Raw genomic sequence first — 23,340 nt, forward strand, 5'->3', positions numbered from 1 at the left:
AGTGAACTGAAAAAGATGTCAGGAAACATAGGCAGGCCCTCACAACACACGCTGAGCCAAGCTGCCTGCTGATTGGCTTCTTCGCCTGTCAGTCACGTCTGTGGGGGCGGGAACAGGAACATAGAGCCAGTGCTCTAGTTTTCTCCTTCTCCCAAACAGATGCTGCTGCTGGGTCAGTGTTATGCTGCCTATTGATAATAACAGAGTCCTAAATAGCCACAGCGAGAAGGAAAAGAGGATATCCACGTCAACATTTCTTCTTTTTGACACTACAGGAAACGGACCTAAATAATGTGACCAAACCAAGCTTCAACTTTCGATAAAACGCTGTCCTATTCCCCTTTGTGCGTCTTTTTTTTAAGGTGCTGATGTGTCGCTAACCTTTCAAACTGCTCGTGCACTTTGTTTGTGGTCATCCTCATCCATCTGCTCGCGTGGAAGACGCTGCGCCTTGTTGGTAAACACGAATCCGACCCCGCCGGCAAGGACTCCCTCTGGTGCATTGATGCACCCGTTTCAGTGGTGTAACGGTGAGCAGTCATTTTATATTGTCCGAGCTCTGTTTAGTTAGGCCTCTCTGATATAGGCTAATGTGCAAGAATACAGCATGTTATATCAATACACTGCAGCTCACATGACAGGAGTATAATAGAGACTGTAGGCTGTAGTGTCTGAATCACACAGGGTTTCAAAATATAGACATTTCCATTGTGAGGAGTAAGAATACTTAAGGAAAACAAAATCACTGCTATTTAGACTTGTGAGGCGTTTTATAGTGAGTTTGAATCACTATTTACCACCACATATGGGTCCATTAGCAGTATATCAGCATGCCATGAATGGGTCATCACTCTGACATATTGTGTAACATCTGATATATGTGTTCACTGATGTATTTTTCCAACACGTTTAACTCCATCATGGAGTGGACATCAAGAGGAAACATAATGACAATGCAGGACATAACACATAATCATTTCTATATGCACCCATATCATAGAGAACCTTCAACAACACGGGGATGAATAGAAATGCATTGCCACTTATCCTCTTCATTGGCCATGTCAGTCTCTTTCATACCAGTATGCCACAGGTTTCCTTGTTCAAGCTTTGTAAGTAAGAGAACTTTGCTATATCTCTGTCACATATGATATCAGATTGAACAACATTAGATTGTTTATTGTTAGTCAAAAGAAATCAAACCATTTTGATAGAAGATATGTCCCATTTTCATTATGTTTCTCCATCAGTTAATCAAAATGTACTCATCACGCTGTATTATTCAGTGCATGCTTTCTTTTGTATAGAGAAAATGGCGGAATCAGTGCAAACAAATGTAATTGTTGAATAAACAAACAGATGGTGTCGAAACAGGTTAATTAAAAGTCATTTGTTGTTTAGTCGTGGTTCAAAGTTCACAAAACAACAAATCGAGAAGCTAATTGAAAAAAAAAGATAATGGAAAAATACTCTGTTGCATCTCTGAACATCAAAGTGTGTTTCGAATGATTCACTACTGTGACTTTAACACAATTTATTGCCTGCTTGGTATACAGCTTACTATATGGGTTTAAATTGTACCTGTGATATTCCTTCAGCAGCCTTTTTAAAGAAGTATGTGAGAAACATGTTAGAGCTGATACTCTTGATCATTGTTAATTTGTATATTGATTCATTAGCATACTAGATGGCGTAATCAATAGGATCCTTTATTTCCATCTAAATTTATTCAGCTGAGAGCCACACAAGGCCGGCTTTTGTTCCTCAGTACATTGAGCCTCTGTAGGTAATCATGTTTATACCGACTCTATCTTGCAGTCCTCTCTTACGTGCCTCTTAGCCTTGACTAGTTATCTTCAGCAGTGAAGAAATCTGAACAACTTATGTGTTTATAAAACTACTGTTTGCGCATGGAGAAGCCTTTGTCTCTCTTTACACAAATATGAATCTGTTTTCTTCAGTGAAACCATGTGTGTCACGGATGTGTTGCGACACCAAGACCTGGTGAAGATGTTGAATTTGTGCTATTTCATTTTTTTCTGACTTTAGTGTTCATTGGAGTGCAGCAGCAGCAGCAGCAGCCTTCTTGGTGGACTGTTGTTGGTGGTCAGACAAGAACAATTACTCCCTTTGTGCTGCTGTTCAAGGGGGGAAAGGCACACATACACACTCACAGACCCACAAATGGTATCAAAGAGTGACATTCTGCTGGAAAAATGAAGCATTCTCCTCTCTGTGCCTTAGCTCAGCGTCTCCTCTGTGTGCCAGTGGATGTGAGATCATGCTTGTTTGTCCCCGTGTTTATGCGTGACACATGTAGTGCTTTCATGCTTTCAGGGGTGAGTTTGGGGCCCAACCTACTTTCTTCTTCTTGGATGAACTGGCAGCAGTCATCATGCAGGCAGGCTTGAGTGTTTCCCCCCCATGTGAACTGTTGAATATTTGATGGGAAGTTCTGTCTTTAGTGTGAGCAGCAGCGTCGGCAGAAGCAGCTTTGTGTGAACGCGGCAGTATATGGGACAAAACCCCAGCAGGCATCTCGTAGGGGCTGTCAGCGAAGCTGCCATAGTCGAGATATTCTACAGCTCCATCAAATCACAGAGGGATTTCCTTCCTTTTGTGAACAAAAAAAACAAGAATCTGTCTGACAGCTGAAGCTTAACATGCATTCTGACTTGATGTAGTCCAAAATGAGAACTTAAACTCACTAGCCTCAATCCTTTTTCCTGCATCTGCTACTCTTGGCACCATGGCAACGGGCGAGCATCCTGGGCGAGCATCCTGAGCGAGCCACTATATAGGTCAGTGGTCATGCATGGGCGCCCCACCCAAAAGTGAAAATGCTGTCTGCTTCAGATACATACAAAGGTGGAGGAGACATAAGTGAGCGGCCATCCATCCATTCAGACAAGCAGACCGTCGTGACATGACAATTACAGACAAAGACTTGAATACGATGACCCAGATTGAGATTGCAAGTCTGCAGCGGCAGCAGCTTCACAGGTGATTTGTGCCATCAGCTGTGCAGTGACATGAATACAAGAAAAGATACATACACCCAACACCCCCACCCCCCACACGCCCTGTGTCTTTGTCTGCTGATGGTCCTTGTGCAGCCGACTGACGTAAATGTAAGGACGGTGGAGGACGTTCGGGCCGTGTGTTTGCGGGTTTTCATCGCCTCATGGGTCCAGCCCTCATGGTGGACAATGCATTCATGAATATGCAGGATCTAATGAAATGAAAAGGGGTGTACATCCTACAATGGTACACGTGCATCCATCACATGTTGTTGTGTAAAGGGTAATACTGCTATTGTAAACCATGCAACCAATGTTACGTTATCTGGGGTCTGAATTTTGAAGAGGTATGATAAGTTTAGGATTGGGTCCATTGGTGGTCCAGCCAGCAGCCTCAAATCAAGAGAAAGTTAGTCTATCATAATAGTTAGGGACTCTTGTAATGTATATTGATCACTGTGAATGTTTCAGTCAAACATCACTGCACTAATAGCAGTGGTGACAGATCAAACCAGATCGTGATAAAAATCTTGCATGAGGTGTATTATCATAAAGAACAAACATGAGTCATGTCCTCAGTATTTATACAATCCTGGTCTTGACCCTCTAAATGTCCTCCAATTTGCATTATGTGTAATTTACACATTCATTTGGCCTTTGTTGATTAGGGATCAGGCAAATGTCGAGGTCTCTTGTAATGATCGTTTCTTGCTGAGTGAGGTAATACAGTGGTCTTGAATGTGTATCCGTCAATAAATGGAGCATCACTTCTCATTCAGAGAGAGTGGAACTAAGAGGTGGGAAGTATTGATCGTCTCATGCCGCAATATCCACTGTGAGGTGGGAGAAATGTCAAATAGAAATGTCAACGTGTCACTTTGGCTGCAGGGGCGACTAGAAATACCAGGATCGATAAAAAAAAAAACTGGGCCCCAAGAAAACAATACCCACCACAGGGAAATGAAGCTGGAAAAGGTCTCCTTTCATCCCTCTATTTGTCCGTCCATTATCCTTTAATTCATCCGACCAAATGTTACTCTGATCTTTAATCCATGTATTCATCTTTTTCCCCTTTATCCCTCTGTCTGTCAATGTAAATGTCTGCTTTATCTATCCATCATCAAAGTATCAGACTGATCAGTGGTACATCAGTCTGTACAATATTTCCTGCATCCGCTATGTTCTCTCTATCCATGTTCAGTTTTACACAACTGACATGTCTATCAATCCATCAATCCATCATCAATCCATCCATCCATCCATTCTTCCTTCCTTCCATCCATCCATCCATCCATCCATCCATCCATCCATCCATCCATCCATCCATCCATCCATCCACCCATCCATCCATCCATTCTTTCATCCATCCATCCATCCACTCATCCAACCATCCATCCATTCTTCCACCAATCCATCCATCCATCCATCCATCCACTCATCCAACCACCTTTCATCCATCCATCCATCCATCCCTCCTTCCATTCTTCCACCAATCCATCCATCAATCCATCCATTCTTCCACCAATCAATCCATCCATCCATCCATCCATCCATCCATCCATCCATCCATCCATCCAACTACCTTTCCATCCTTCCATCCGCTCATTCATCCATCCATCCATCCATCCACTCATCCAACCACCTTTCCATCCTTCAATATATCCATTCATCCAACCATTTACTCATCGGTCCATTCATTTATCCCTCCATCAATCATCCTTTCATCCATCTTTTTATCCATCTTTTTATCCATTCATATACCCATCCACCATCTATCAACTCATCCATTCATCCTTCCATTCATCCATCCATCAATCCACCCAACCATCCTTCCATCCATCCATCCATCCATCCATCCATCCATCCATCCATCCATCCATCCATCCATCCATCCATCCATCCATCCATCCATCCTTCCATCCTTCCATCCATCCCCCCAGTCATCCATCCATCCATTCTTCCATCCATCCATCTATCCACCCATCCATCCATCCATCCATCCACCCATCCATCCATCCACTCATCCAACCACCTTTCCATCCTTCAATATATCCATTCATCCAACCATTTACTCATCGGTCCATTCATTTATCCCTCCATCAATCATCCTTTCATCCATCTTTTTATCCATCTTTTTATCCATTCATATACCCATCCACCATCTATCAACTCATCCATTCATCCTTCCATTCATCCATCCATCAATCCACCCAACCATCCTTCCTTCCATCCATCCATCCATCCATCCATCCATCCATCCATCCATCCATCCATCCATCCATCCATCCATCCATCCATCCTTCCATCCATCCCCCCAGTCATCCATCCATCCATTCTTCCATCCATCCATCTATCCACCCATCCATCCATCCATCCAACCACCTGTCCATCCTTCAATTTATCCATTCATCCAACCGTTTACTCATCAATCCTTCCTTCCATTCTTCCATCAATCCATCCATTCTTCCACCAATCCATCCATCCATCCATCCATCCATCCATCCATCCATCCATCCATCCATCCATCCATCCATCTATCCATCCATCCATTCATCCATCCATTCATCCATCAATCCACCCATCCATTCATCCATCCATTCACCCATCCATCCATCCATCCATCCATCCACATCCATCCATCCATCCATCCATCCATCCATCCATCCATCCATCCATCCATCCATCCATCCATCCATCCATCCATCCATCCATCCATCCATCCATCCATCCATCCAACCACCTTTCCATCATTTAATTTGTCCATATATCCATCCATTTACTCATCTGTCCATTAACTCATCCCTCTATCTAATAATCCTCTCATTCATATTTTATCCATAAACTGAACCATATACAGTATCTACCCTTCCACCCATTTATCCATTAACTTATCTATCCATCCATCCATTCTATGGTCAAACAAGCACTTTTACTCCATCATCAGAACATCTTTATGTTTTTTGATCCTTTCGTTTATTTATTTTGGGTTTTTTTCAATACTCACTTGTCCTATCATCAATCCACTTATCTGTCCATCCATCCCATTATTATTAATATTATTATTATTATTTTTTTTTTTTAAACTTTGTTTATTGGCTTTTTCACAATTACAATAAAAAAAACTAACATTTCGTGTACAAATGCACAAATAGAGACAACCACCCCATTATTTTTCAAACAACCCATTTTTCCATTGGTCATCCCTCCAGCTATCCATGTTTTGTTTCATCTTACTTATTTTTATCAATCTATTAATCCATCCATCCATCCATGTGAAATCATCCCTTAAAAACTGAACTAAGCTTTCAATCTACCATCCTCTCTTACCCATGCTTTAGTCCTTCCATCCATCCAACCATAAAACTATCTATTAACAATCCACCAGTCAACCAATCAGATATTTCTGTCCCAGCATTCACGGTGCAGGAAAAAAATATGGTCAACATAAACAGACGACACAGTCACCATCAGAGGCATCAAGAGTTAAAAATCCACCTGTCCTGAATCTTGTCAGAGCAGACACAGAGAAAGAACCTTCAAACTTAACACCAAAAACTTCTTATCCTGAAGTTTTCCTTTAAGACAGAATGTGGTGAGAGGAGGAAACTTCAATAGCAAGAAATCTGGAGCAGCACATTACAGTTCAGCAATTCACAGTCTTATACTTAAGACTATCGACCATCTTTGGGTGAAATTGTGCTCATGAGTGAACTCAGCTGTAGTGTTTGATCAAGATGAAATACTTCCGGCTTTCTGTCACACACTGCCTCGTGTTCCAATTCCAAAGTGAAGAGGTTCATATCAGCGACTGTGATGAGTCCTGTGTTAGCTCCGATTCACTATCACTCACTGGGTTAGTGTGAGCCCGATCTTACAAAGCCCCCTCTCACATGCAGATACTGACAGTTCATTACTCATTCAGCCACACAAGTGTTGTCTCTGTATGTTTGTGGGTCTCTGAGTTTAATCTACAACTGTTTTTCGCATTGCTTTCTCTGGGAATTGAATGTACTCTAAACTTATCTCTTGAGAATGAATAACACAATACTCAAAAGGCATTGGATAGTGTAAGCATCATACACTTCAACCTGTCCAGTGTCATGCCACATTGTCTCCTCTGTCCTCACCCTCCCCCACCTCTCTACCTCTGACCTTGACTGCAGACACCCGTGCTACACTGATAATCTATTTCATGGTAAAACAAACACGCACACAGAAGAGTAGCATCAACGCAGGAAGGATGAGACAAAATAGGGCACCTTTAATGGGAAAACCAACTGTTTGGATTGGAGCGCGCTCCAAAGTTCTCCCTAGAAGCCCTCAGTTAAGGACATGAAAACATTGCTTTTTACAGTAATTGGTGTTTTATGTGGACGGATCATCACCCTGAAGTGTTAGGAGGTGAAACCATGTTGCCTGGATACCACGTCAAGAGTGTTTGACATGTTTAAGCAGCACATTTAAATGACTCATGATAACAGGAGGAGAACAGTGGCTGTCTATGTGAATGCAGGTGTTTCTAAGACATCAATTTATGGTATAGATGTAATGCTTTTACACCTTGACTTCCACTAAGCTCTCACTGTGACTGCATTTTTAAAAACTCCCTCTGTCTCTGTTTAGGGTGTTTCTGTGGTCTGGGACTGGTTTACTCCAACAAGTCGTGCACCATGCCGCCCATCACCTTCCAGGACCTTCCACTCAACATCTACATGGTCATCTTTGGGACTGGGATCTTTGTTTTTATCCTGAGCCTCATCTTCTGCTGTTACTTCATCAGGTGGGGAGAAAACAGACATTTGATAGACTAAGAAAAAAGTGTCAAAAACACATCTGAGGGTTTTTCAAACCTTGTACAAATTGGTAGACAAAGATCAGACCTCAGTTCAGTTTGCAGCTTGTTGCTGGCAACTGAATATGAGCATGCAAATTTAACTAGCTACAAAGCTACAGGGGCCATGTAGCTCAGAGTCTGTCACCATGGGGGTGGGTTAGATAGAGGTCAAATCACTTTCCAAACACAAGCAAACACCTGACGATGTTCCTTGCATCCAGGTCTTCTCACACAAACATACCTTTTGGGAAAGTAAACCGGATTAATGCAGGCTTAATTACCTGTCATGTCTAATTAAGTGTCTATAGCCATCACAACAGCTCTGGGAAGCTGTGCTTAGTGACAGCTGTGCTTTGAGTTGAACACTCACCTGTACTGAGTTGTTCCTGTAGGGATACAAGTGACAGAAATGCTTCCACCTAAAACATAATCTTTATTGAGAAGTAGCCAGTCCATGCACCAATGCAACTTAGCCCCAGATAGAGCAACTTTTTCCTCACTGCCCCAGAAATGTCTTTTTTATTTCTAGATGGGATGGGCTGATAGGAATGTCTTGTAAACCAAAGTCTTGGACAAGATATTTTTAACTTCATAGTGCTTCTAGATGAGAAATGAATTGATCACAAAAGTTATGATGATCCAACCTCAGGTGGTTGATAATGTTAGTATAAAATGTTACAGAAATCCATACGTAGAGCAGATGTTGTGACTGTTGAGATAGTTTGGTTTTGAAATAGAATAATGGCTGGCATTGCCTTGCTGAAAATCTCAGCTCAGGGGAGACTGTGTGTGAGTATGTGTTTGTCAGAGAGGAAGAGAGGAAGTAAAGGATGTATGAAAGAAAAAGACGAACAGGGTGACCTCTCTGTCTTTTGACTGTGAACTCCCCGATGAGATCAGGGGACGTGTGTGTCTGAAGGACAGGATATGAGGCAACAGGAAGCTGACCGTCACAATGTGTGCGGGCAGCAGCAAGAAAAAAAGTGCAGAGAGACTTTGCTCAGAATAAACACAGCATGAATAGCAGACAGTGGGAGTACACAAACACATCATACATGAATGTATGTGACGTAGACAAACTAATGCAGAAGCTCAACACCTGCAGATGGGTTCCCTTTGGAAAACCGAGCATCTGTCTTTGGCATAAATGAGAATTATTAATAGAAGAGAGTAGAATAGAATAGAAACAAATACAGTTAAATAGAATACAGTAAAATTGAATGGAATGGAATAAAGTAGAATACAATTGAACACAGAATACAATACAATACTAAGAATTACAGTAGAACAGAATAGAATGGAATACAGTAGAATTAGATAAAATACAGTAGATTATAATAGAACACAGAATACAATACAATACTATGAGGTACAGTAGCATAGAATGGAATACATTACAATAACATATAATACAGTAGACTAGAGTATAATAGCTAGATAGATAGATAGATAGATAGATAGATAGATAGATAGATAGATAGATAGATAGATAGATAGATAGATAGATACGCAATAATAAGTTATTTTAGTCTATTTTTAACATTCTTTTACTCTTTATGACAAGCCCCATCTTGCACTGGTGTTGTCACTGACATGTTGACTGTTGAGTGTTGTTTGTTTGTTTGTTAGTGTTTGTGTTGTTTATGGACAAGCTGGTACACTGCAAACCAAATTGCCCTCTGGGATTAATAAAGTTCATCTGAATTTGAATCAGACTTTATTTCAGACCCATATGTCCATATCAGCACAGGAGTAATATAAAAGACTAAAAATAAGTAAAATACATGTCCAGCAAGAAATAAAAAGATTATATGACAACAGTTTACACATTCACTTTGATTTGAGCATAAAAAGGCATTTGTTCCAATGTTTCCAAAAGCAAGAAAAATACCTTGTGTCACTTAATGTGGGCTGAGTGAGCTCCCTTAAAATTTCATTTTCTGAATCAGCTAAGCGACACATAAATTCATACATCAAATTGCTCTGTACATTATGAAATGTAGGGACATTGTTTGATACAAACATAAAACTTGCTGGTCAATCTTGGTAATTTCAGGAAAATTCGATATGCATCATTATATGCTACCTGAAACTTTTTCATTTTAGCTCTACTGTAACTGCACCACATAAGATAGAGTGAAAAACAGTAGAATAGAAGAAAATGAAAAACAGTAGAAGAGAAAAGAATAAAATAAAATAGAATAGAACAGCTGTTTGTCGTCTGGAGAATGAAAGAACCAACATGCTGTTGGAAAACCAGCACAATGTGCATCACTAACACTTTCACATGTGAGGCAATTTTTTTCTCCATGATTATATTTAAGTAATTTCAAACAACAACAGCAAAAGAAACAGATGGCTGTGCCAAAGCTTAATTGGCATGTAAATGTAGTTGAAACATGGAAGGCAGTGTGGGAAAATTCAATCATGACCCCGAAACTCTAGTTGACAAAGATACTTCATTACAAGGTCCAAGCTTTCATGATCAGTACTTCACTCTTAAAATCTAAAATGTCCTGGATATTTACAGAACAATCACGGTTTTCTCAAATACTACAGTAGCTTAATTGGTCTTGATAATTTTGTATTATTACCATCATAACATTGTGACAATAAAATACAATCTATAAAGAAACAGGGTCTCAATTCCAGTCATTTGAGGAACCTACTGTGTTCTCATCAAAACAAAAATGAACGTTAGAGGATTATATTACTCAGATGACCTGAAAAACACAATCCTCATCTGCTGGTAAAGTTTGCCTGATCATTTATTAGGATATGAACACATTTTACATAATTTAAAGGTGACATATCACGCTTTTTTCATCAATATATATTGGTCTAAGAGGTCCCCAAAACATGTCTTTAAAGTTTATGCTCAAAAAAACACTTTGAAATCAGATTTTGGCATGCCTGAAAACCCCTCTTCTTCAGTCCTCCTCAGAACACTCTGTTTTCCCTCTGACCACGCCCCCTCCGGAAGTGGATGTGCCTCGGCTCTCCAGCACGTTGGTCTAATGTTTACATGTTGGCTGAATATACACGGCTGCTCAGAGATCGCGTTACTTCAACCCTCTGAATCTAATCCAGAATCTGATCCTGACGGAGAGGCGCCTGTAGCAGGACCTTTCTGAACGATTGGTCATAGATTTAGTGTTTCTTGTTGTTTTATTTATCAGTATGTAGACGTGTGTCTTGGTACACAGCTACGAACATGTAGCTATGTGGCTATGCTAACTAGCGCTAGCACTTATCCATGATAAATAAAAATCATCCACTAGATCTTCAAATCTGCAGACGTGGGGAGTCAAACCGACCTTGGCCAGAAAGGCAGCAGGACCTTTTATGAAGGATTGGTCACAGATTTAGTGTTTCTTGTTGTTTTATTTGTCAGTATGTTGACGTGTGTCTTGGTACACAGCTACAGCTACAGCTACAGCTACAGCTACAGCTACAGCTACAGCTACAGCTACAGCTACGAACATGTAGCTATGTGGCTATGCTAATTAGCGCTAGCACTTATCCATGACAAATAAAAATCCTCCACTATATCTTCAAATCTGCAGACGTGGGGAGTAAAACCGACCTTTGTGTTTATTAAGACAGCCTACAACTAGCATGCCTCCCTCCTAAGCTCCTTGTTAGCACACATTTGTGCAGGTAATGAAAAACGGAGGAGGGATTCAGTGTTATTTTATACAGTCTATGGGCTGAACAAGCTCCGAGCTCTGACTCTGTGACAGACCGGATATTGTTGTTACGTAACAAAAACACGGAAGTCTGAAACGGCTCGTTTCACACACATTTACAGAAAGGTGTAGAAATCAAAACAGGGGCAGAATGGATTTTTTTTCATTCTCAGGGGGTTTGTAGACATGCCAGGGACACATATTTCAGGTAAAGAACCATTAAAAAGTCAATTTTGCATGATATGTCACCTTTAAGCCAAATTAAAAAGCCATAAATTCACATGAGCTGTTAATGAAGCTCACATGATCAAAAGTCTCTTAAGTGCACTTTATGATTAGAGTAATTCATAATTATCTTTTTTTTTTTTATGTAGTTGTGGCTCAGTAGTAAAGTCAGTCATCTTTCACTTAGACGGTTAGTGTTTGGTCACATGCCGCAGTGTCCGTGGGCAAGACACTGAACCCCAAAATGCTTGTGGTGACACAGTCAGTGGTGTGTGAATGTGTATGAGTGAAATGAGTCAATACTGATGATCACTCAATATAGCCTCCTGTCTTCCAATGAGACGAATGGTGTAAAAGTGCTTTTTAGTGGTTGGAAGGACGAGAGAAGGAACATAAAAGTCCACTCGACATTTTCATATTCAGAGATGAACAGAACAGAAAACCCCATGTAGTGGTAACAAAACCTGAAGGGGATGCTTTGAATTCTGTAAAAAGACATCAATTTCATTATTTTTTTCTTAGGTTTTTTTTTTTACATTGTTGTTACCCGCAGAAAGAAAAGGCATAGATATGATGTCGGATCAGTCAATATCGTACAACAAAAGCAAGCATCAGCTATTAATCCCAGGCACATCTCAATATTGAGTTTGGATTGATCGAGAACCACGACGCAACCAAGTGAAGCTGTTTTCTGTCATCTTAAATCTTTTATTTGGCCTTGGGCTCACAAATGAATTTACCATCAGCTCTGTCAGAAAAGCTTGGATCCTTTCTGTTTCTCTTCAAGCACTTACCTATAAATCATAACCAGTGAGTCACTTCCTTTCAGACCAATTAACATGCTGAATGTTTTTTTGAGTAGATGTGTGATTGTGAATTCATTTATAGACTGACTGATTAATGAGATGAATGCTGAGCAATGAATGTTGTTCTCTGCTGGGTGCAGGTTTCCTTATTATGCCTCTCAGACAGGCTCGCTCTTAATCCTGTGTGTCACAGAGTTTGTGATGTTCGATTTTGACTCTGACGGAGATGTCTGATGAAGAAAAACTACTTCAATTCATGTGTCTGAGTGTTCTGTCCTTTAACCATACAGAGCGATTGTATCACACCCTTTGCAAAGCATTAAGATCAGAGAAAGATTTGCACATTTGCTCGGCACGCTTAATTATCTCAACCTTCATATTAAGAATATTCTAGTGACATTAACACATTAATACCTGCAATAAACATTGAACTGTAATGTAAATTTAAAAAAATACCTTTTAACTCTAGTGTGCTTTAACAGCTGTGGGTCTGCATGCAGTTTAAGGCTCAGATAAAGAATGCCCCTCTGATCTATTAGATCGCTTATCAAATTAAATAATGCACCTGTTTATGACAAACATTTACAAAATCTAACACTTTTTATTCTTATATCAAAATCCAACTGTACCTGCTTCTTGTTTATTTCTACAAACTTGAAACTGAACACTTTCAACCATTGACCGGATCAAAATTTAAGACAGTGTCTACTTCCTTCCTGTGTAAACACTGTACGAAAGTAAAGCCAGTATACCCCATGTGACAAACAGACAGACATATTGCTGTGAAGCTGATGGCTGAGAGTCTGCACAGTAGAGATTGGCTGATGGAGCCGTGGTATCAATGTCCTACCCCTCTCCGATAGTCAAAATACCCATTTAACCTAAAACGGCAAAGATCCCTCAAGGCAGGCAGTCTGCAGTGGAACAGAGTCATGCATCGTTTTAACGTGGACACTCTTTTTAAAAGTTTAATGACTCTTGTGTGAGTGTTTGTTTCGTATCCTCTCCCTATTCCTCCACTACTCTGCAAATGTGGTGCACACACTGCCGTAGGAGCTGCATTTCTCAACAGAGCAGGACTTAACATCATACAGAAAATTCTGTCATAAATCAGCATGATAAAAGCTAACTATAATGACCGAAAACATGTTTGAGAAACCTAAATTTGATGTTTATTTGGATTTTGAAATTTGACTCATGTCCCATCTGTCAACATGGAAGAGACAGTGTTTACAGCCTATTCTGCAGCCAGTCATTAAGAGGAGCTCTAAATATTTTGGCTTTACTTTTGGGAACCTGTCATGTTATCCATCTTTCCTTTTTTCTGGGGGGGGGGGTATTTTTGCCTTAATTTAATAGGACAGCTGAAGAGAGACAGGAAATGTTGGAGGCAGAGAGTGGGGAAGGACAAGGTAAATGGTCGAGGCTGGAATATGGGGCGCACGCAAGCGGCAACCTCCGGTCTCAAAGTATGAAGCCCATGGGGAAGTGTTATAAACTGCAATACATCGAGAATCCCCTTGAGGCTGGCTGCAGAAACACCGGAAACCACATAGACATGAATGGGAAAAAGCCGATCTTTGCAGCATTAATAAACATGTTTACAGCCTGGTTCAAAAAAGGGCTTGGCCCTACGTAGCTAATCTCTCTATCGGCACACACTGTACGGGGGGGGGGGAAATTTTTTTCTAACGTGACAGTTCAGAAGATGCTAAGATTACAAGTTTTGCCCAAATAAGGACATGACTGACTTGACGCCCAGATGGGAACACATAGCTGTTGGCTAAGAGGCTCAAACTCCGCCTCTTTTTGTCACACTCTGCCTGGTTGAGTTTTGCATTTCCAATATGGCTGCCGCCGTCGATTGGCTTCAAATCAGCGCTCAGGAACAGATGGGTCATGTCACGGATACTACGTCCATATTTTATACAGTCTATGGGCGCACGCTTAGACTGCTAGGCCAGCGGCGCCCTGTATCCGTCTTTTTTTTTTTATCAGGTTTGTGCTTTCAACCACTGAGATCATGATATCCACCAATCACTCAATGTTGAACTTCTGGCATTACTGAGATAGCCCGCATGATTATTAAAATAATTGGTTTATTATCATGATCTTCTATTCAAATCGAGTAGCATGAATGCAACCACATGACAGTGCAATCACAGAATTTCCCATACATGTCCAAAAGCTGAAACATTTCCAGTCACATTTTTTGTTTAATATGCAGGTCACATCATTGTCATTTTCCAGATTCAAGCAGCTAATTAGCAGCATATTATCTTACAGAGTGAATGGTCCTCGTAGAAAGAGTTGCACAGCAGCCACAGTTGTCAGTGTGATTTTCAGAACCACGTGTCCTTAGACAGACAACATAGAATGAGTGAGATCAGAGATACACCGAGCCACTTTCCTCAAATAAATGTACTGATTCACTTAATTTCCTGTCAGCAGTCCTTGAGACTGGACCTGAGAAATCCCTTGAAGGGCTCATATCCCTGAGGAGAAAAAACAGTTTCTGCAGCTTAATAGGATAGTTCATCAGCTGACAGGAAACATGACTGGTAGTTGTAACTTCTTATTATTAGAAAGTGCTTCTCCTATTGCCTGCAGCACCATAAAACCAGAGTGGACGCACAGATTCTATCTCACCCGCTGGAGATTGGAAAGCAGACAGAGATTGGGGAAAATATATTGAGACAGTTTAACCTAAAATGCTTTTACAGCAGAGAGGTGAGGCACGAGCTTGTGTGTTAACATATGTGGACATATAGAGTCAGCCGCTTATCAGGACAGAGGCATCTATTAGATCGATAAAATCTGTGAATAAAGTTTGTCTGAGAGGAAGAGTCTAAAAGCTGTCTCTGTAGCCCTCCATGACTTTACCAGCCAATACTAAAATGTTTGACTATCACTAGCCAGATCATTGTTACAACAATCTGAAGCCAGTTTTTAAGCATTACTTTTCCAAAATACAATAATTTGTTAAAATGTATCAAATTAAAACAGGAAAAATTACAAATATGCACACTGTGGAAGTAAAACTGTATAATATGATTCATTATAAGTAACTTTGGTGAATAAACTTTAGTTTTGTCTCACTTTAATCAGAAAAAAGCAAGCAAAATCAGCACAACATGACAAATACATCAAAGAAAATATTAGATAAGAGGGTATCACATTGAAATGTTGAAGCTCTAAATATTTCTTTCTGAAGAAAAGAGAATGATTAAAGTTCAAAAGTAAAACAAGTCTAAAATGTTTAATTCACCAACCAGACTTTCAAACTTAATAAGAGCATTAAAAAAGAGACATCACATGTTGAAATATTCATACAGAGCAAAATATTGGCTTGTTCGAGACCAGTTACCATGGTAATGATTCATTATTTAATGGACTTGAGCATTGGAGGAAGCTTGTCGTGAAACACAGTATTTACAGTGTTTTCTGGGTATAATTTACACCTGTTGATTTATTGTTACATACATACAATAAGAACCGGTCCAGAGTAACTGAATGAAGATTTCTATTCTTGCAGATTGGGCACAGTAGCCAAACTAGAACAGTAAAATCACAGCCTTGCCCCCTTTCACCCACATCACTTCATTCTGCAGGCCTGGGAAAACCTCAACACATGTTAAACACGTATCCTCACATTGTTCTGCACGGGAGACTGTTTGCTGCAATCAGAGTAAACAATAAACTAAGTGACAAAAACAACCAACAACTGTCATTTCCTTACTCAAAGAAGCAATCTTTCACATTTTTCTATGAGGACTAGATCACAAATAAACTCTCCTCTTTAATCTCAGGTGCTGCTCCTGCATTTGGTTTGAGGCTCAAATCACAGACAACGATAGACGTTTGTGTCTATGTTTAGTTGTGTAAAAACAGGAGGCCGAAAATAACCACCAGAGCAGACACAGCTCGCCAAAGCGATAAAGATCTCCTCTCCATTGTTGGATCAGGGGTGGTGCAGGGATTCAAAGAGGCAACATACTCATTAACTGCGTTTGTGTGTATGTGTGTTGTAAGCATTTGCGTGTAGTTACATGATTACTTGGAAACACTGTGTGTGTGTGTGTGTGTGTGTGTGTGTGTGTGTGTGTGTGTGTGTGTGTGTGTGTGTTTTGTGTGTGTGTGCCTGAAGAGGAAGGATCATGTATCTGTACATGGTGTGTGTGTTCACTGTAGCAGCCTAAATACAGTTCATTATCAAAGTTTACCCAGCAATTACACAGCTTCTGTTACACACACTGTCCCATAATTTAAGCACTCAAACTTCAATCTGTTCCTGAACACGACGACCTGATGTTGAACCCAGCTCAGAGTAAATACAGACATCTTTATCTAGAAATGAACGAGTGGAAAGTGGTGCAAGGTACACATGTACTATACTGAAGAATAAACGTCTTAAGACAAATAGGACTACATTTAAGAAATAATGTAGTTTTTGAACCATCATGTCAGGTACAGTATGAGGTACTTTGCAAATTAAGATTCCACATGTAAAGTTCATGAAAAATAAAGTAAGATATATGTATAGATTCAACTTCTCAAACATGGTTAAATGGTTTAATGAGCGCCCCCAGCAACAACAAGTCAACTCTGATATCATTCATCAATAACATGGATCCAATATGTATACATTTATATTAATAATAATAATGATAATTACAATATGCCCCATAGAAGGTAATTTACATTCTTCCCAAGTCCTACCCTACAGCATACTGTAGCTTGATGCCACTCAATGCTACATGCATGCAGGCCCTTGAAAGTGTTTTGTTATCATAGATCATATTAATGGATATAAATTCAGAAATAAGACTGGAAACAAAAATAAAAAGCCTTTACTGTGATTTTATAATGTACAATAAAATTTGAGCATTTATTCAAGTAGAACAATTAAAAAAATGCATGGTATAAAATGTATATTACCCTGTTAAAATACATATTTCATCATAAAATCATTTATATTAAACTCTATTAAATGCTTTTTTCACTGACAATAGAGATATATTGCACTAGTAGAAATAATGCAGCAATGTGCTAGTGGCATTTAACTCCTGTATCTTGTGGAGGTGGTGTTTTTTAGGTAAGCTTTGGTTGTTTATGACAATTATTTTTTAACATGAAGATGTTGGTTTTTTTTAGATTCATATTTTGTAAAGTTAGTAATATCTATAAATGTCAAAAAATAGAAACAGAAGTGAAACTCCAAACTCCGTTCAATACCAGTGCTTGAGTCACCAAACTATCTTTCACCTCTTACGTTTCACCAGCAAAACCTTGAATGCAGACCTTTTATAATACGCTCTTTCATTGTGTGTTTTTCCTTCTTTTATTCAAGTAAAGGATCTCAATGCTTCTTCAGTCAATTTCAACAAGAGTGCCGTTCAATTTATGCTTGATTATTTATCAATGTTTTTCCTACACTCTCTCCTCATCCACAGCAAACTACGACATCAAGCCCAGAGTGAACGCTTTGGATACAGAGAGGTAAAACGAAGGCTTGTAGATATTTATGATACTTAAAGGTCTCTGTAAAAAAGAAAAACTCTAAAACTCTATAACATATTTTTTATGTATCCCCCCCTGCAGGTGGTTTTAAAAGGAGACCCCAAAAAGTTGAATCTTCACGGGGTAAGAATGTGACTTATGATGATGTACATAATTCAACACACAACAGAAATAAATCCTTAAGTTTTGTTCAGTAATGTCATCCAGTGACCGTCCCCTCTCCCTGTCTGTGTCGTCCTGTCCGTCTCTAACACAGCAGACGTGTGCCGTGTGTCTGGAGGACTTCAAAGTGAAAGATGAGCTGGGGGTGTTGCCATGCCAACATGCTTTCCACAGAAAGTGAGTACTATGAGCGTGGCGCGGCCTCTCGTCTTTGCTCTTGTTATCACTTTGCACCTGCAAAGGCTTGTTAAAAATGAAAATGTTGGTGTTTGATCTGGAGTTCAGTGATCAGGAGCTAGTTTTGGGCAAGTGGTCCTGCAATGCAGCACTGCTGGAGTTCTTGTCCAAAAAGACTAGGCAGCAGTGTATCCCAGCATGGAATAGGTGGATAGGATGCAGAGATAAGGTGCTTAGATTATGCCAAGAATTTCCAAGTGATGGGGGACCTATTAAGATTATTTACTTCAGTAGAAGTAAAAATATGCATCAAACAAACCACCATGACATTACAGTCTAGATCTATAGGACATTGTTTTTAACTTTTTGTGTTTGGCCACACCTTATTATTATCTCATCTTTTGTATATTTTCTATAATCATCATTTTATAAGTGACATCTTTGTCTTTGTGTAAACAGAATTAAATTCCAAAAATTGAATACGTTCATTTATTTATTTTTTACGACCAACGTTTTTTATTAATTTTCACATTTTTACAACATCATAACACAACAACTGACAGAACATATTATCCACACAGGACGATAAACAATGAGGACAAAGAAATCAATCTGACAAAAACAAAGTAAAGAAATTACAAATGGACAAGTGACTATGTATATAAATAAAAATAATAACAACACCTAACTTAAAGAACGGTACACCGACTTCAGCATAAAATGTGTTGTCTACTATTTACAGACTGTAGTAAAAACATCAAACTACAGGGGGGCTGTAAGTCTACACCACCATACTAAAACTAGACTAGCTTTTTACATGTAGATGGTCTGCAGGATGTTTACATTTTTTCCTTCAGAATTTGTTGGGGTTGGTCAACCTAAAATACCTAAAAAGTTCTAAAGTCCTGTGATAAGATCAATGTATCCTCCTCATTTGGCCCTGTATAGGTCTAGTCGGTTTATCGACCGTTTTCCATTCCCTAACCAGGATCTTATGACCCAGCATGATGGCTGTGTGAATCCATCTTGTGTGGGGTTCAGGGATCCCCTTTAAGGGTGTGTGCCCAATATGTATAGGCCTGGTAAATATGGGATGTCTTGCCCCACGACCAAAGTAATATTCTCATGAATTGCTGTCCACCATCTCTGGACCTTAGGGCAGGACCATAGCATGTGAATCAGGGTGCCTGGGGCCACCCAACATCTCCAACATATCGAGTCTTCCCTTAATCCCACCCTGTGAAAATGAATACGTTTACTTCAGTTTGATATAAAAAAAGTAGCAAATGTGAAAATTGAAACCTTGAAAAAGTAGTTTTTCTGATGAACCGATGAATCATAAAAGCTGTATATTTTTTAGTACTTTGATTTTTGACCATTATAGCTATTTTTTTAAAGACGAATGTTAAGAATCAATTTATTGTGTAGAAAGAAAACAAAGATCAGATTCCATTGTGACCTACTTGTGTAAAGGAGACAGGACAGGATCTCTCTTAGTGGTGTTGGAGTGAAAAATAGAGAGAAAGACAGAAACTCTCAGTTGAATTTTCCTCAACATTCCTGGAGGTGGATGGTTGTGCAACAGTAGGTCTGAATGAGAAAATAGCATCGATATTTTAAGACTGCAGGAGGAACGGAGGCTAAAAACTCACTGTGGGTGTCAGGATTGTAAATGCAAGGACACTGACGATGTAGGAAAGTAGAAGTACTGGAGAAAAAAGTAGAGCAGGAAGAAACAGCAGAATGACCTATATACAGGAAGTAAGGAGAAAAGACCTTCATCAATAGGTCTTCACCAAAGTTTCATAGAAATGAATGAGTGGTGCCGGGCTTTGACATGGCCGTGCAGGTGCAGAGTTAACTGTTAGAAAGTATGTTTCCTCTTCTTCTTCTTCAACTTGATTGTTAAGAAACAATTCAATACTATTAAAATAAAGTGAAATCATGGATACATATTAATTGTCATCTGTAGGATACACAGGCCAATAGATTCTGAAATGTCTGGAAGAGTTAAGTTACTGACTGTTTTAAATGTATCTATAACAGGTCTCATATCAAGGTCTCATATCAATCACATGCCACTCAATCAAATCAAAATCCTGTCTTCAAAACTTTTTGCAATCAGGGAACATTGTGTCATTGTCCAAAGCTACATTGTACTAATGTTTTGTAATGCAACTTGTGATTTCCACCTTTAATTATAGATTTCTTATCAAAGAGTCGACTCTATTAAACAACTAAAACATCTAATGTTTTTTTACTGACTACTTTTGTAGAGTAGAATCTCTAATTTTACTTATATTAGAGTTTTAAAGTTTTCTTGCTTTGAGTTTATTTTGAAGGATAGTGGATAGAAAAAGAAACTGTGTGGTGAAAATGATGAATGACATGCTGCAAAGGACAGCAGGTTGGAATCAGGTCACCTGTACAGGGACTATAGCCTCTGTACGTGGGGCATGCAATTGACCCACAAAACCAAACTGGTGCCCCAGATTTAAAGTCTTATTCCATTAAACTACTCAATCCATAAGTAACTTTTGTTTCACTGGATCAAAATGAGTCAGAGGAATTATGATCCCATAGAACAAGTGAGAAGTACCTTGTTTGACCTTTTTTCATACATCTCTTTGTCTTTGTAATCCTGCCAGGTGTCTGGTAAAGTGGCTGGAGGTTCGCTGCGTCTGCCCCATGTGTAACAAACCCATAGCGGGCCCCCCGGAGCAGCACCACAGCATAGGGACTCTCCTGGATGAGCTGGTGTAACCCTTCATCCTCTCACCAGCCTAAAGGGACCTGATGGGATACTTTAGTTAAAACCAGCAGGTTTAAGTTGTCAACCACCAGGAAGAGGGAAACTGTTACGCTGCTGAAATGCAGCAAAAAAACGCCAACATGACGACAGTAAGTTGGGGTAACCTAGTTACCACCCAAAGAAGGACTATAAAGGATGCTGTTGCCTGGCAACCACCATCTCAGAGATGGCAGCAAGACACCTTGTAGTGTCTGAGAGATTATCTGAAGACACCCACACATCACTCCACCACTCTTTTTTTCATCATTTCCCTTTTCACCCGCTCTGTCACATCTTCTCCTGCAGCCCCGAATGATGTTAATGACACCGCCCGCTTAAGTGGAGGAGACGCTACTGTCACGGCGATGTGTAGAAGTGAGTGTTGAAGGATGACAGCAGGAGACACTGAGCATGAATGAGTGTTGTGTTGTGGTGGTTGTTTGCTGAGGGTATTTAAACCGTTGTTAAAACCCCTGTGAGGAGGTTTTATCTGGTCGTGATACAGAATGAAATTAATACTGATGCCTCTTTATGACATACAAAAGCAAACTAAACCATCAGCATGAAGGCTGATCATTTCTAAATAGCTATTTTTAATCCACTGCCACGAGGTGTAGGTGTCAGACAAGATGATTTACAGCACGATGAAGAAACAGCCTTTTTTACATTTTCCACAGCAAATGTAAACGAGTGATAGATTGGACCTTTAGAAAGACAGCAGGGTGGGAGTTTTCTAAAAGCACTATTCATGCATGTATGGGAAGAAATTAGCAAAGAAGTTAACGCTTTGACAACAGGCGGCGCCAAAACCAACACAAAGTGAAGGTTCCTGCTATGAGCTTAAAAGTCCATGTGAGGAGTTGTGATTTTGAAACAGAATGAAATACTGCCTGAATAGTTCTCACAGGAGCTGTAAAGAGAGATAGAGCCATAGAGATGAAGTGATGTTTACAGAAGGTTCTCTTCTAACACTAACATAACAGGTGAAATAAGAGTTAAACAGATATATCTGGAACTGTCTGCAAACAAATCCATGTAGAGTGTAATTAAAAGAATGTCAAAGACAGCTTGGATTTAAAAAGCTTTAAGGACACATTTTTGAAAGATTCGGCCTTTAAATTTAATAAATATCACACTGGTTCAAAATGTAAGACAAGGTGGATTTCTGGTCATAAGTTTGACCTGATTATTCAGATTCTCACTATAACTGGAGGTAATGTGTAGCAAATAAATCAGTGCGGCCATCCTGTTGATTTTCTGCTGATGTGTTCTGATGGAGGTGTGAGATGTATTTCTACAAAGATACCATGTAAGACTTACTTTCCACAGGGATGTTTTATTGTTCAGACATGTTTGTATTGTGTTCATATAGATGGAAGGAATCAACACATCCTGCCTCTAGCTGTAACTGTTTGGTTCTTTGTTTAAGTATGTTGAAGATTTTTTAAGATATTGCACTTTGAATTTGTAAAAAAAAAAAAAGGGTCCCTTGTTTTCAGGTGTGGTGAGTGTTTTATATTAAAAAAAAGTATGTGAAGAATCAGAGATGCTGCATCATCTGAGGATAAGGGAAGCAGCCGTACAAAGTCAGTGTTGTTCTGTGAATTCATCTTGGAAGCAGCCAAACCTCACTTTCATACTCGCCATTTTTGTGGTATAATTGCAATTGATTCTGTTTTTAATTCCTCAGTAGTGAAAAGCGAAACACTGCCTAAAGTGAGCACAAATTCACAAGCACATTGTTGTATTTTAAAAACACCACAAACTCACGAACACACACACACGCACATACAGGTGACACCGTTGGAATCACATGAGTTCATGTGCCAAACAAAAAAAGGGAAAACACGTATCTTCTGTTTCATTTTCAACACAAAACCAAGTTAACTTTGATTCTGGCCACATTCCACATTTTGTAATCCAACAGATGTAAATAACTTGAAAAGAATAATAAATGCAGTTGTCTGTTTTGCTCAGATTCTGTTTTTTTTCTTTGTAGTTGTGTATCTGGCGCCATCACCAGGAGAAATACTGTTAAAAATCTTAAAATAATATCTAGCAGCAAACTTTGGGCCTTAGACCCCTCACCTTACTCTAACCTAAGGCTGATGTTTCT

The 23,340-nt window shown here is 39.5% G+C and overlaps 1 protein-coding gene and 1 long non-coding RNA gene across 3 annotated transcripts; one reads left to right on the forward strand and one right to left on the reverse strand.

Moving 5' to 3' along the window:
- Window positions 1-100: 100 nt before the first annotated feature.
- On the forward strand, window positions 101-23,202 carry rnf122 (ring finger protein 122). Of its 2 annotated transcripts, none has more exons than XM_034691047.1 (6): window positions 101-530; window positions 7,644-7,800; window positions 18,028-18,073; window positions 18,176-18,217; window positions 18,354-18,433; window positions 21,082-23,202. In XM_034691047.1, the coding sequence occupies exons 1-6, from the start codon at window positions 506-508 to the stop codon at window positions 21,194-21,196; spliced, it is 465 nt and encodes a 154-aa protein (XP_034546938.1). In that variant the 5' UTR covers window positions 101-505; the 3' UTR covers window positions 21,197-23,202. The 2 variants fall into 2 exon arrangements, with proteins under 2 accessions (XP_034546938.1, XP_034546937.1); XM_034691046.1 differs by having other exon boundaries at window positions 102-530; window positions 18,351-18,433.
- Window positions 19,035-21,709, reverse strand: LOC117818268. Its single transcript, XR_004632332.1, has 3 exons — window positions 21,033-21,709; window positions 19,897-20,023; window positions 19,035-19,670 (listed from the first exon to the last, which is right to left on the reverse strand). It is a non-coding gene; the product is annotated as an uncharacterized LOC117818268 (long non-coding RNA).
- Window positions 23,203-23,340: the final 138 nt, after the last annotated feature.

This window comes from Notolabrus celidotus, chromosome 9, assembly GCF_009762535.1.
Source record: "Notolabrus celidotus isolate fNotCel1 chromosome 9, fNotCel1.pri, whole genome shotgun sequence".
Classification (NCBI taxonomy): Eukaryota; Metazoa; Chordata; class Actinopteri; order Labriformes; family Labridae; genus Notolabrus; species Notolabrus celidotus.